Below are 15,070 nucleotides of genomic sequence, written 5' to 3' on the forward strand. Positions count from 1 at the left end.
TTTTTTTTTTTTTTTTTTTTTTTTTTTTTTTTTTTTTCTCCACATTTGTTTCTATTGAAGGATGTTTTGCAATTCAATGTACTTTTTTTTCCCCTCTCCTGATAAGAGGATGATTTTATTTTCAGCAGCGGGATGCAAGATGTTTTGAAATATTCTATTTATAAAATTTCTCTAGGTGATCTGATAAACATATTTACTTAAAAATGTTTCTCGTTTGTCTTGTTTGAAAGCTAAATATCCATATGATCCATATTTCACTGATCCAAATATGTGCCAAATGCTTAGAATATTTTAAGCACTTACCAAAAAAAAGAAAGAAAAGCAGAAAAAAAGGAGCTGAATTTCCAGTAAGTATGCAGCTAAATAGAATGCAATTTTCTGCTACAAATTTGACATTATTCATATTTCTTTGTTTGTTTTTCAGTTTAATAGGAAAAATGTGAATACTCTGCTCATTATACTGATATAATGCTGTAATTGTCATATCTACCTATATAGTAAAATATGAAATCAGTTTCCATTTTTCTACTTTAAGCAAGGCCTCTACCTAGCCTTATTCTTTGTATGCGTTGTTTATACATACAAATCCAGATTTCTGCACAATGTTGGATATCTGAAAGCATCTCTGCATGGGGAAATGCGGACCTGCATTTGTGTACTCTGTACTCTGAGCTGACCAGGGAAGATGTGGTACAGTGGCCCAGTAGCCACAGTGGTGTAGGTCTGATCCTGACTGCAGTCTTTAGCACTGCTTTAACTAATGCAGCTGTAGGAGGCTGCACTGGAGCTGAGCTGAACACAGTATGAAAGGGACATGAAAATGAAATCTGCTAGCTATGCTTTGTATGTCCAAATATGAAACCATGTCCTTATGTATTTGAAAGGGGAGCATACCCTCTGCAAATTATGAGAGAAAAATTAAGACTAAAATTTGGGGATTTTTTTTATTTTTAACTGCTCAATGTTTTAAATAATTCAGATTTGATTGCTGTATATGCATTTTAAGTTGAAGTATTTGCATATTCTTTTCATATATTTATACTGACATTACAGAGAACTAAACACATGGTAGGACATAGACAATGATATAGTGGTAGGCAAGTGCCTTAGTCTAGATTTATGGTCCCATTCTCCCTTTAGATACATACACACATTGATAAGATTCCCCGAGCCTTCACGTCTCCAGACTTAACAGGTACAGCTCTCTTATGAGAGGTGTTTCAGTCTCTTAGTCAGTTTAGTAGCCCTTCTATGGACTCATTTCAGTAGCTCCATGTTTTTCTTTTACTGGAAAGTCCAGAATTGAACACACCACTCAATTGGAGGGCTGAGTAGAGGGAGAGGGAAAGGATAACCTCCCTCCACCTGCTGTCAGTGCCATTTTAAATTCAGCCCAGAGTACCACTGGCATTACTGGCCACAAGGGCAATTTGTTGGCTCATGGTCAGCTTGTTATCTATCACAACCCTAGATCCTTCTCCAGAGAGCTACTTTCCATCAGATCAGCTCCTAACTTGTACTAGTGCATGGGATTATTCCTCTCCAGGCATAGGATCCTTATCTTGCCTAAATTGAATTTCAGGAAGTGCTTCTCTGCCCTTCTCTCCAGCCCGTCAAGATACTTCCGAATGGCAGCAAAGCAGTCTAGGGTATGAAACCATTCCTCTCAATTTTGTATCATTATTAAACTTGCTGAGGAGGCACTCCATCCCTTCATCCAAGGTGCACTGGATCCAGTACTGACCCCTGGGGGACACCACTGTCTGAAAGCCTCCAACTAGTCTATGTGGAACTGATTACTAATGTAGCTGGGTAATTTGCTGAACAGTTAATCCTTGGAGTCATGCAATAAAAATTTGAAGCATGTTGAAGTTTTTCTCATGGTGCCTAGCAGCTGGCTTTGTTGCCTGTATTCCTTCACATAAATCTCTGTGTGTTGATCCTAAATTTAATATGTAACAGGTGAAATCAACAACTCTATCTTCTTTTAGTCTCGTTGTTAGATAAATGATTATATTTTTGGATTATACAGTAAATTTCATAGATTTAAAATGTTGCTGTGAAATCCACTAGATGGCTAAGCTGGGTGTATCTTCTTTTGTAGATTGGTTTGTGGGGTAACTGCTTTGCTTTACTAACAATAGGCAGTACTGAGTGAATGAGAAGCCTGCCTTGTTCTCCCAGGAAATAGCTGAAAAGTTTTTAAGCTAGCTAGTTAACTGTAGTAATACAAATGCCTTTCATGAAATAATTATATTTGCATTTGTTGATTGACTTCTGATTTCTAATATAAAATGTATTAATGATGATATTTGTTGCTTGACTACTTGTGACCTGTTTTCTCAATGTTTTGTTTAGAAGGAGGCTGCACATCTTACAGAGAAGATCAATTTCTAAAATTCCCTATATTTTGACTACAGATCTCAGCCTGCTGCACCATCAGTCATAACCTTCCATTATTGATCAACATCAACTGATGGAAAACAAAAGAGAAATAAGATCTACAAGTGGTATTCAACAGTTATCATAGCAAAAATCAAAGAAGAGCTAGTGTCCTCCACCAACACTACTTATAGGCTCATTTGGGTAAGTACCATGTCACTCAGTCACTCTATGTGGGGCATGTTTGAGTAGGTGGATTTGTAGCCACGTAGAATATGCAAGTAAGCAGCCTTATAGCGAAGAGTCTTTTCAATGTAAATTTTGATCCACGGGATGACTTACAGGATTACCATCTGTCACTTTGGGATTCAATCCCAGGATGTTACCCACCACATCAAAGTCTAGACCACTTTAGTTTAATCGCTCCTTATGCTTTTTGAGTTCTTTGATCATACCTTGTGATAAAAAGTGTTCAGTCAATGGTTCATGGTTCCTTGTTCTGAACTTTACAGTTTGACATATAACCAGATTGATGCATTCATAGTATAAACCAGCCATGCCTGTAATCTTAGTTCAAAACATGCAAATTATCTTTCCAAGTTAACCTGACCCAGGATGAAAGAGCTATACAAGCCTAGTATTTCAAATATATGGAAGTAAAGAATAGTTATATTAAGCCTACACAAGATGGAAGGAAAAAAAAAATAAAACTTTTCATGTAACCAAATAGATCACGAAAAAGAAGAAAAGTTGTACTATTGGACTTTAAAAAGTGTATATTTAAAATTTCCCCCATGTGGACTCATAAGAAATTATCTCTAGTATCTTCATATTGAATGACAGAGTATGCTGAAAAATAGATTTCAGTCTCAGATTTTAGTGTAGTAGATGTTTAGATAGTAGATGTGTTTAAAATTAGAAGGGCTAAATAGAAAACCGAGTGGAACAATGTAGGCTGCATTGCTATGATACTATTCCTTGAGCAGAAACGGATATACTTCTGTTTCATTCTGAATAGACTCAGATAAAGTTATTTGAAATATTTAATGTGGATTTGAAACTCAGTGGATTTCATTTTTTTCAAGGAAATTTTCCAAAAGCATAGTGTTGTTCTCCGAAAGAAAAGATAGAGTAAGGTGCGTGGGGAAAGATTGAGAAGAAAGAGAAACAGAAGCACATAAAGAAGAAATTCTTAAAAATTCAATATATCAGCTACGCTAACCTCACTTTATTTTTAGCTCCAGCATGTAACACATGTAGCTTTCATGTAGAAAAATAACCTGTGAGACAGTTAAATAACCCCAAACTGCTCTAAGTTTAAGAATTCCATCCAATTTTTCTAAGTAATTTATTGCACATTTATCATATCCCAACATTTTCTTAGTTTTCTCCAGCATTCCTTGAATCAGTGTTAATACCCAATATCTCCAAAATGTAATTACCTCATTATTAAGCCTGTTGATTTGTTGTTTGGTCTCTTCTGCTTTGATAACAAGCACTGCAGCACCAATTTCTGCCTCTGAAAATTCAAATACGTGTGAATGAGAGACATGTAACAACTTGGAATCACAGTGTTAATTTTGTACTTATGCTTTATATTAAATTAAAGCCTAGTCTGCACTTGGATGAAATAAAAGTAAAATCTTGTCCTTAATAGTCACTATTTTATTATGTGTAAGAAAACTGTGAATGAAGAAAGTTTGTACTGTTGTCTTCAATCTGGTTTTGAAAGGACCAAAAATGGTAACTCTGAGGCCAATGGTGTAACACGTGAACAGTCTTTTAAAACATAGCTACACGTAGTTACTGTTATTACTATTTTGTTTAGTTTCAAGAGCAAAAAGCATTCTTGTGGCCTCTAGGCAAAAGGCGCTTATCTACCTGAGGAATGTTTACACATAGAAAGATTATGGTGAAAACAGTCTGAGCTGCGCTACTTTGGTCACTTCAGCATTAGTCCACTGGTCTCTCTCCTAGTCCCTCTTGATTTTTTTTTCCTATTTGTGTTCCTCCGTGTAGCTATTTTCACAGTCTTTTGAGAGTATCAGTCATGTAAGATTTCATAAACTCCCTATTCAGATTTTCTATTTTCAAATCTATGCTATTCAGATTTTCACTACTCCTGAAAAACCTGTAGGCTCCTTTGCCTCCATAAGCATCCTCTTAATAAAAATAAACAAATTTATATAATTGGTACTTATTTATTTGTGTATTAAAATATTTTGTTATCAATTTTTCTCTACATGTTTAGGACCTTCCATGCCAAAAACTTTGGAAGCGTGAGGCTCCTGACTGATCCTAAAGTGCAGCTGACAAAATATAATGCGTGTGAAAACAGTACTTCTTGCAAGAGGTTATATCATGACTGTCTGTTGGCAGGAAAACAACAAATAGCCTTGGGAATCCTGTTGTATTTTTCCACATTGTTCAATGTGGTACTAAATGGTACTGAAAGGGTGGATACATGTTAGGTCAATTTATGCCACTTTTAAGGATTTTCCTTTTGAGAATCAAAGAAATAAAGGGGGACAGAAAGCAGTTGTGAAAACTCTTAGCTCTGAATTGCAATTTCCCAAGTAATACCTCCAATTGTTGGAGATGCCCTGGATTCTTGCTGAAGCTGATCAGAGCTGAAGTCAAAGGTTTGACTTTCCTCATTACAATTTCCATCTTCAACCCCATCAACAATTCTGTAAGGAAAATCAGAGTAATTAAGCCATTTCATAAACAGTTTCATAGGTATCACACTCATAGATATATTGTCAAAATGGCACATACTTAAGCAATGATGAAATTTGCACAATATTACTTTTAGTGACATTAGAAACTGTTACATTGCATTATATTGTGAGGCTCAAAAGTGGTGCTTGAGCTGTTACCTGCAGCTGAAAACCTGAATGATTTCTGTGGAATTTGCTGTAACACCTATTTAATGTCATCTGGCCTCAGTGCTTCAAAAGGCAAACTTCAAACACCAATATCCCTTTTGTAGAGATTTCTAATTATATAAAATGCTAACATTTTAACAGCCTTTACAGCACATGGGGGAAAAACTACTCAGATAGGAACTGGAATTTATAGCTGTTATATTCTTTAAAGTATTTAAAGACTAAAGACTAAAAAGAAAACATATTAACAAAAATAGCTAGTCTTCAAGAGCCATAAGGCAGGCCCCTGCTCAGTAAGTATGCAGTGGGAAAGATGTTTATTTATATACAAGAGAGTGGAATCAGGAGTAATAATTTAGTGAACAGACAACATATAAGCACAAGAGTCTCAGCCCTTTCTGAATTAGCTGCTATGAATTTTCTCCCGAAGATATGCATTTCAATTCCTAGGAACTAGAAAGGCAGAAAAGACCATGACCTATTCTGTCCAGTAGGTCAGCATTGGAGTACTGTTTCCTGTATGGGTTTGAGAAGATTCAAAAGCATAAATACCTCCTCCCAGTCATGACTTTATTATTAATTGTAGGCTTTCCTCCTGCTGATGCTCTTCTGTTTCAGATGCAAAATACATAAAGTGATTGGTAAGACTGTGGCTGTATTCTGGAAGTTAGGATGATGAATTTCATTTCTTCTACCAAGGTTTGTTCCAATGTTGTAACTAGTCTTTGCACATCTGCTCTATTGCCTTTACCACAGTGTGCAAGAGACAAACCCGAAGTGAATTCTGGTTGACTTGCTCTAGGGAACGTGCACAGAACAAGTTGCTCGAAACAAAGTACATTCTCTTGAAAAACCAAGGTTATTCATCTCCTCATAGTATTGACTGAACATTTCAGATCAGAAAGCAGGGTATTCCTTTCCCTTTACATCACTGTTCAGCAGCAAATAAAATTAAGAATTCAAACAAAGATCTTATATTCCCTATCATACCTGCTAAAAATATGTTTTATTTTGTTTTGTTTTTAAGTGTTTTTAGCTTTTCAGTTAAAATGTTTTAATAATATATACTGATTTGGGGAAATACGAAAGAATAAAAAAGTCTGCAAAATACATCAAAGGTCATTTTTCCAGCCTATTAAGAGAATTATTCTGAAGTTACAAAGTTTTGAAAAGAAATCAGAAATAATATGATATGTAAAAGCACTTATTTCACATTTAGTGAAATTTAGTCTTACATTTAGTCTTACAGTTATCTGGCTGTATATGTTAAGAACAGCAATGATCAAAATAATGTTTTGGTAGAACACATGAAAGGAATCTTTTCCCTGAATTGCCACTTTCTATGCAAATGACAATGACTTTCTGTCATAGCTGATCTGAACAAAACACATGTAAGATCCAAAACATAAATGAGAAAACATCTACAATCCTTTTCAGTTTTTCTCATGTAGAAGTTGGTTTTCCATAGGTGTACGGAAACTGTTGATCACAGCCTGAACCTCTGATTGACCACCTGAAGCAAGCACTGAGTCAGCCACGGGAACACAGGTGAAGGCGATTCAGCTGTGTGACCGTAAGGGGGGGAGCCTGGCTGCACCTCTCTTAGACCCCATTTAAGGGCTGACTGCCACTAAGGAAGGATCACTTTCTGGAGATTGCTCCTTGTGGAGTTTACTGCAAGCCTATGATATCAGTGAGTATTTCTATTTATTTTGATTATCTTTCCATTGCAATAATCTTACTCAGCCTAACTGTTATAAGACTTTTGATCGTATAATAGGTTTTGTTCTTTGCACTGACAAAAATGGAATTAGTTTGTATCCTGCTCCTATTTAAAATGCGCTTATGTTGATCAAATATATGATTGGGTGGGAGGATTATTATATACTATTACAAACTTTTATGATTGCATCCATAGAGATTAATGTTTTGACACACCTAACTACATAGTGGTCATGCAGTGGTTATTTCTTGTCTGTAGGGGCAAATAGCTGAAACTGTCACCTATAATGAACAAAGGAAATTCTTGAATATGTAAATACTTAGAATTATAGAAACCAAAACCTGAACTGAAAGATCATCTTTCCTCGCTCCTCATATGACAAAAAAAAAAAAAAAAAAAAAAAAAAGTGACTGTGATTTTTGTAATGAATTGACCTTGATTTAGTTATTAATTAATGATTATATTCCAAGGATTCAGAAATAAAAAAAAGTCAAATTCGAAGTAACATAAAAAGACACCATCTTGAATATTTTAAATTAAATGTTCAATGAAAAATTAAATCATTGCTTAACTTTCCTTTATGTCAAAATTCACATTTACTTTATATATAAACTTGCATTGTCAGGTTTCCTTTATCTAATGTAAAAACCTAATTTTTTTCTAATATTACTTGGCAATATTCTTTCCAGCATAATTCTCTATTACTGTGAATTTTTTTTGCACAGCTCTACTGTATTATCATTGATTTGCTTCCTAAATTACTGTCTCTATGACAGACTGAGAATGCTTCACAGTGCTACTGTGGGAACACAGATTATTATAGTCTGGCTTCATAGTATCATTTTGTCCATCTGTTCAAACACTCATTTTCATAACTGCTCTGTACTTTCTATTATTTCTCAAAGAAATTCTTTATCTGTTGTTGAAATCCTAAAGTGTGTAATGGTTTATTCAATGAGATATATTAATAATAATAATAAAAAAATTAGCATTACAGTCATAATTTTTTAATAGAAATTATGTGACAGGAAGAGAATAACTTCTTTCATTACCTTGGGCTCAAGTCAGGTGGACCTCCAGCGCTCAATGATGAAAGATGTATTTTAAGGTTTTTCTCCCTCTTTTTGGAGTAGTAATGAAGCTCTGTTTCATGTTTGGTCCTGGAGGAGTTTGAACTGCAAGCACGGATGGGTGAATGGAAGGGCACTGTTCCTGAGGCCAACTGTTTCAGGTTTCTCCCCAGGTGACTTTTATTGCTTCCTGCCTTCTTCTGCTGAGAGCAAGTTGTGCTTCTTGTATGGATTGGTGAAAGTGTGCTGCTCTCCTCTTCTCCTTCCTCATCATCTTCCTCGTCTTCCACAATTGAAGGGAGTTTCTTCTTTATATTTCCATTTCCCTTGAGCTCTGTCTAAAAGAGTAGATAAGTACTAAGGTAAATTCAAAGCCTGATGTAGCAGAAACAGTGTTTCTTCTGGTGCTTGCATTGGAACAAACCCAGCTGTAGGCCGACTTTCATTACACAATAGAACTAGGGTTCTTTTGGAATTCTTCCATGACTTCTTTTCAACTATGTCTATACATGTGTACAAGAGAAAGATACATATGCACTAAAAAGGCTCTCTAGTGATCTTGCCAGTGAGCCTAAGACAATATATTTTACTACCAAGAAAAATAACATGACTAGGTCTTAAAAGCCAAGTGGCACGTGTACGCTTGAGGAGATTAATCTTTTCTTACTGAGGTGTTATTAATTCTGAACGTTATACTCTCAGAATCCTGGCACATTCAGGGAAAGAACTGAGACTTGTAATTCATATAATTCCACATTTTTTTTAGACTGAGCCATTTGTAATATGCAAATGGCATTAATAACAATTCAGTTGATCCTCTGTGTCATTTATGATTTAAACCTCTGCTACAACACTTGGCAGATTTCTCAGTTTCTACAGATCAGCATTAATGAATGAGTATTGTGACAGTGTCAGTTTCAGAACTGAGTTATTGCAAAGCAGAGTTGCATCTGTTTAAAAAACAAAATGAAACAGAAAAAAAACAACTCTGCTGATGTTTGGTGTTGGACCCAAAGCAAATTAGGAGGCTTATAGACATGGGTTCTATGTTTGATGTACAAAGTGTTTTGTGAGAGAGCACTGTATCTTTCTCTATTTTTTCATGGTAATAAAATACAGTGGTTATGAATACTGGAATATGACAATGTGGAGCTCACGTCAGGGTCAGCTTGTAAATCAAAAGCAGTCTAATTTATTCTCCTGCTGAAAATCACTGGATTGTTAAGGCAGAATGATCTGAGCCAAATCAACAAGCTACACAGATCTCAGTGAACTGAACAGCCAAGAGTAATCTCAAGGTTTCAGAAAAGATGCTGTTTTTTATTTAATTATTTTTCATGTTACTCTTTTCAATCAAGCTTCATTATGGCATTGTTAACCTTAGCTACAAAAGCTTCTCAGATAAGCTTCTGTAGTTCAGTTTTCTGGTTCAGACTAAGTAAGATTAGCTGGGTGAAAATACGCATTTTGGGGATTTATCTAAATGTTCTAAGATCCTATCAGGTATCTATCTAAATGTTTTGCATCATAAGTTAAATTTTGCTATGAATTACAGCACACTTCCATTGAGTTAATGTTTTTGTCATTATCCTTTGGCAGATACAGTAAATTAGGCCCTTTCAATCTGAGATTGAAAAGGTAAGAATTATAAAGAAGTCCTTTTGACACTTTTTTAAAAAGAAGCAGAATAACAGCCTTGCTGTTAACCATAATAGCCACCTGAAGGCTGACATAAGGATAAAATTGTACAGTATCTGGCTCTGATGCAGTCTACTCTCTACAGAGAACGAGTGTTATCCATATTCAAGAATTTGGCTTGAGGAGCTATTTATTTAAAATGCAAGTGCTCTATCACAATATCCAAACTCAGCACCTGGAAAAAAAGATCATAAGCAGTTAGTCATAAAATGGACAGTGCCACAGCTATCGTTAGGGTGCTACTTAAAAATTCATTCTGAACACAGTGAAGTCACTTTAGAGTTTTTCCAATTTTGCTCTGGCTGTGTGCATGTTTCAAAGTGAAGCTCTGATTTAAAATACAGGTAACATACCTGAGATAATGTAGACTTGTTTGATAATTTCGATATTACCTGAAACAAAACAAAACAAAGTACCAAATATGTGCATCTGCACAGTAGTGGCTTCCAAGAACATGCAAACATATTAACCAAAATATTTATGTTGATACAAAAAAAAAAAAAAAAAAAAGTCTAATTGTAAAACTGCTGCGTTAAATTAAATATAGCACTGGAAAATGACAGTCTTTGGTCATACTGTCAGAAAACAAAAGATTTTTCTTTCATTAAAAAAAATGTATCCTGCAAAAAAAAATTATTATTTTTTATTTAATAAAATATTGGACCAAATCTCCAAACCTCTAATTGAATGTAGATAGGCAAACATATATCTCATGAGGCTTAGTGTTCCTTTGATGGAATCTCATGCAGAAAGTGTGTTCTACTTTGCCTCTTTCTCTTTGTAGTGTTAGCTCCTAAGCTAGTCTAGTGCTTATATCTAGGTAATCAAACTGTTTCATAAGAACCTGAAACTGTAATGTAGGGATTTTTTCAGTCAGTGAAAGGGGCAGAAGAGACTAGGACCAATATAATCCTCAGGGATGCACATGCGTAACAGCTATTCAAGGCCTTGAAATTTTTCTTACATTGATTGTTCAAAACCAAAATTAAATAAATGACTTGTAGATTTTATTGGAAAGTCTTAATTAAAATCATAAGAACTACTGATTATTGTGTGATATGAATGTTCTGTTCTTTATTTAAATGTCTATACCTTGACCACAGACAAGACACTAAGCGTGCATGCACGCTCCAATAAGAGGAATATTTTAGTCTGGCAGGCAGAAACTTCAGAAGTGATTTTTCAGCTTTCCTATGCTCTCCATGTTGAGATAAAAATGTTTAACATCCATGAATTTTATAGGGTCTTTATATTTAATTTTTCTCCTTTCTTATTTTTTTCTTCTTCACAAGTCTTTCATATTAACCTGAAAACTATTTTGCAACTGGTCGTAAAAGTGAGTGTTAGTAGATGTTAGTAATGGCAAGATATGCGTGGCTCATTATTTAATTCTGTGTAAGCAGAAATCCTTCCCCACAAATGCCAAGCCAGTAGCAGGTGTATCAATAAACTTAGCAATAACATTCTAGGAACTGCCAAGTAGAACAACTGCCATAATTAGGCTATGTAAATAAAACAACTGCTGTGTTCTTCCAGAGTCAGAAAAAGAGCTAGATGATACGAACTGATCATCAGATCTCAAATACTGACGTCTCTCAGTTTGCATTATAACGTATGCTGGTTTAAGAAGCAGACAGGAGAACGGTAAACAGGAAATGTATTAACATATTAAAGTTCTTTTAAGGAAGATCAGACCTAGGAAGTATTTTTGGCTATGTCTGCACATAAGTTGGAGCAGACTAATTTACAGTTGTGCCCAGAACTTAAGGGCCTCTGTTTGGCATCTAGGCACAGGTGCAGGATGAATATTAAATAGCAGCCTTGATTAAAAATCCAAGCCAACACCAAAAATTATCAGCTAACATTAAGTCTGTAGTATGAATTTGCCTGCTTCAGCCTTTGAGAGGGACTTTTCATTTGTTTGTAGTAATATATGTGAAGATCTCACTTGATTTAATTTTTCACCTGAGCCTACCTGTTCGTTCCCATTTTACATCTTGAAAATGGAAACAAAGAAATCACTATGTGAATGTCTCCCAGATGTCCCACTGTTGTTCCCACATACCCACTGTTTTCTTTTAGCTGGGCTTTCAGCTCTACAACTGTGTTAATGCACTACAATGAGAATTGTTGCTTGTGACTTTTAACATAGCATCTTTTTCATATAAACATAAGCTTCTGGGTTTTATGTCATAGTAGTTGAAAGACCTCAAGAATTCTCTAGTCTAAAAGTTTTTATAACAACTCCCTTCTCTCACTCTTTCTGCAAAAATATTGCTTTTGAAGAGGAAAAATAAAAATAATCACAAGAATGTGGATGAAGCCAGCAGGCAGTAACAGGTAGCAAATGTAAAATCATGGGCATACTTCTATCTGAATAAACATATTCTAGAGTAAATAATTAGGAAGAACTGTCTTAATCTTTAATCTGTTAAAACTTTATGTTTACAGTGATGCACTGATGTATCTTATTTAAAATCCTTTATTTAATCCCTACATAAGAGAGAGAATGAAAAATAGCTCACGTTCTTATCTCTTAAAAGAAAGCAAAAATTTTCTTTAGAAAAGGCAGATGAAAGACAAACACAACTCTTTTCCCTGTTTTGTACTAAGAAGAAAAAAGTCTCATGTAAGCCAATTCATTTTTTAATTTCAGCCCTGGTGTCTTGTAAAACCAGCTATTAAATTTCACTAGTTAAAAATATAACAGATCATGCACTAAAAACAAAATCATCAAATTCTTCCATGAACATTATGCTTTTATACTTGTTTAATAAGTTAATATAGAAATCTTAAAAATGTGGCAGTCTTTATCATTTCTCGTTGCAAGCAGGAGAACATTTTCACAGATGAAAACATAGTGGTTTGCTTTCAAAAGCTGGTAATCTGAATCTCTTCCAGGATCAAGGGACAGCAGTCTTTAATAGGAGAGTTTCTATGGAGGGTTGTAGCTAAACCAAGTCCTTAGATGTACAATGACTTAAGATGAATTAAGTTATAAATCCCTATAACCAGAAATATACAGTTAAATTTGGTACTAATGCATTAAATGTATAGGTAAGTAAATTTGTATTTTGGTTGCTCAGAAGAATGTTGTCTGCTTCAAGTGGCTTCTTTCCTATTGCCATCATGGGAAGAACAGAAACAATTTGACTCCATTGCTTGTAAGATTTGTCTCCTAAAATATATCAATAAAGCTATGTATCTATAGGGTCAAAAGGATAAAATATATTTTCTAGAAAGGATTTGAAATCAAAGTAGAATACTAATGTTCTTAGTCAACATTTGGAAGCAGGGAAAAACCCATTTAGAAGCATTGACAATACCGGGGGGAAAAAACCCCTCATATTGTATGTTCTATTCTTTCAAAACTTACTGCATGGTAATGGAAAAGATACACAATAAGGGATTAATGTATCGCTGAAAAGCTTAATGCCTCACATGTTCGGTTCTCAGTTTTACATGATAGAAAACTTTTCAATGCGCTACTGCAAATGCCTTAAATCATGAGAGTCACAGACTCTCAAAGAATCTGATATTCTGTTCATATGACTGTTAAATATGACTGTTTCACTGAGCAACTCACTGTTCCTCCTTTTTTTTTTTTTTTTTAAAGAGTTTCTATAACCAGTTCATTAGCTTATCCCTATATTTTTCCCAGATCCCTTTTTATCTATTTTCTTTGCATAATAAGTAAAGATTACCTATTTTGTGGAAGCAGATGCTTTCAGCGTTCACAGATCCCACTTATTGCATAAAGCACATTGAATTAACAGCAAAAACCATACAAATTTGCCACTGGTACTTTATTCTAGGTGACCAAGAACTGAACTGTCCTGAGATCTTGAGTTTTCTGTTAAGCCTTTATCATCACCTGCATCTTTTAAAGAAATTATTATAGCCTGTGAAATTAGCCCAAGTATTCAATAACTGGTTGGTTGTGGTTAGCTTTGGATAAGTGATGGTAAGTTTTTTTTTATTGCATTTGAATTTCTCATGTGAGCTTTTCCTATTTAACATTAGGAGTCTAAATGTCATACATTTATTGAAAACTTGGAGGTTAATTTCACATAACTAATTATCTCATTTTATATCATGAATTGAATAAATCGTAATATGGCTGATATGTCATTTTTAACTTCTTTATTTTTGTTTCTTTCTCCTCTATCCCCTAAAAAGAAAATGATGTCTCATTTTATCCTGATACATTTCTTTCATAGCATCATAGCAAATCCAGTGTTAAACAAAACTAATTAAAACTACTACCCCCCCTAAAAAATAATAATAATAATAATAAAAAAAATACTACCAGTAAGGTCAAAAGGAGACAGAAGATGGATCTGTTAAAATAGTAGATCTGGCACTAGCTCTATATTGCTCTGGCAGACTACACTTCTGAAAAAAGTTTAGAGATTACTGCATATAAAAGGAATAGTGGAAAAAACATTTCAATATTCCTACTGCTAAATAACATTCTGTAAAGGGGATTACTTTACATAATATCAATGGAAAATACAATGAATTTTTACGTATTTCAGAGTAATTGAATTAAAAATTCTTCCTCTTCTTTGAAATACTCAATTGTATGCCCCACCTAATTCAACTTGAAAAATTCACAGTCTCATAAGTGTTTGTGGTACTGGTCCTATGAATTGTTATCTGATCAGACCCAAGCTGAGGCTGTAGAACCTGTGGAAGCATTGTTTCCAAGTTAATATTCTTAAGTAAATCTTCATGCTACTTTCCAAATAAGTAATTGTATCTAATTTCAGGGAAGGTCTTGAAAAGCAAAGATTAAAACAACATAGCAGATCTTGAAGAAAATACTCTCCCAACAGATTTTATTTTCTACCCATTGCCTATTTTCAAGCACCCAAGCTAAACTGCTAGCACTTACAGTTCAGGTCAGTGAGACAAATGTTATAAATGGTAAGGGAGTAGAGCCTCAGTCAGCCCCATCGAGACTAGCCTTGTACACCTCCAGTAAGGGGGCATCCACAGTTTCTCTGGACAGCATTTTCCAGTGCCTCATCACCAACTGAGTAAAATTGGCCTCCTAATATCAGGTCTAAATCTCCCCTCTTTTAGTTTAAAGCCATTTGCCCTTGTCCTGTCACCATCAGACTGTATCACAAGTCAGTCTTCCTCTTGTTTATAAGTTCTCTTTAAGTATACTGGAAGGTCAAAATTTAGGTTTCCCTAGAACCTTCTCTTCTACAGGCTAAATATGCACAGTTCCTCCAGTCTTCTGTCACAGGAGAGGTGCTGCAGCCCTCTGACAAGGTTTGGGGCCCTCTTCTTGACCTGCT

General features: G+C 34.8%; 1 protein-coding gene across 1 annotated transcript in view; it reads right to left on the reverse strand.

Annotated features, from left to right (window-relative positions):
• KCNH8 (potassium voltage-gated channel subfamily H member 8) overlaps positions 1-15,070 on the reverse strand; it is a 102,817-nt gene that overhangs the window by 4,454 nt on the left and 83,293 nt on the right. The window contains exons 12-15 of the mRNA XM_042816848.1: positions 10,115-10,153; positions 8,046-8,401; positions 4,966-5,072; positions 3,825-3,901 (exon numbers count right to left, since the gene is read on the reverse strand). Coding sequence (XP_042672782.1) covers positions 3,825-3,901; positions 4,966-5,072; positions 8,046-8,401; positions 10,115-10,153 — 579 coding nt within the window. The remainder of the gene's footprint in view (positions 1-3,824; positions 3,902-4,965; positions 5,073-8,045; positions 8,402-10,114; positions 10,154-15,070) is intronic.

This window comes from Centrocercus urophasianus, unplaced genomic scaffold (assembly GCF_019232065.1).
Source record: "Centrocercus urophasianus isolate 14NV4802_14NV808 unplaced genomic scaffold, USGS_Curo_1.0 seq_16, whole genome shotgun sequence".
Classification (NCBI taxonomy): Eukaryota; Metazoa; Chordata; class Aves; order Galliformes; family Phasianidae; genus Centrocercus; species Centrocercus urophasianus.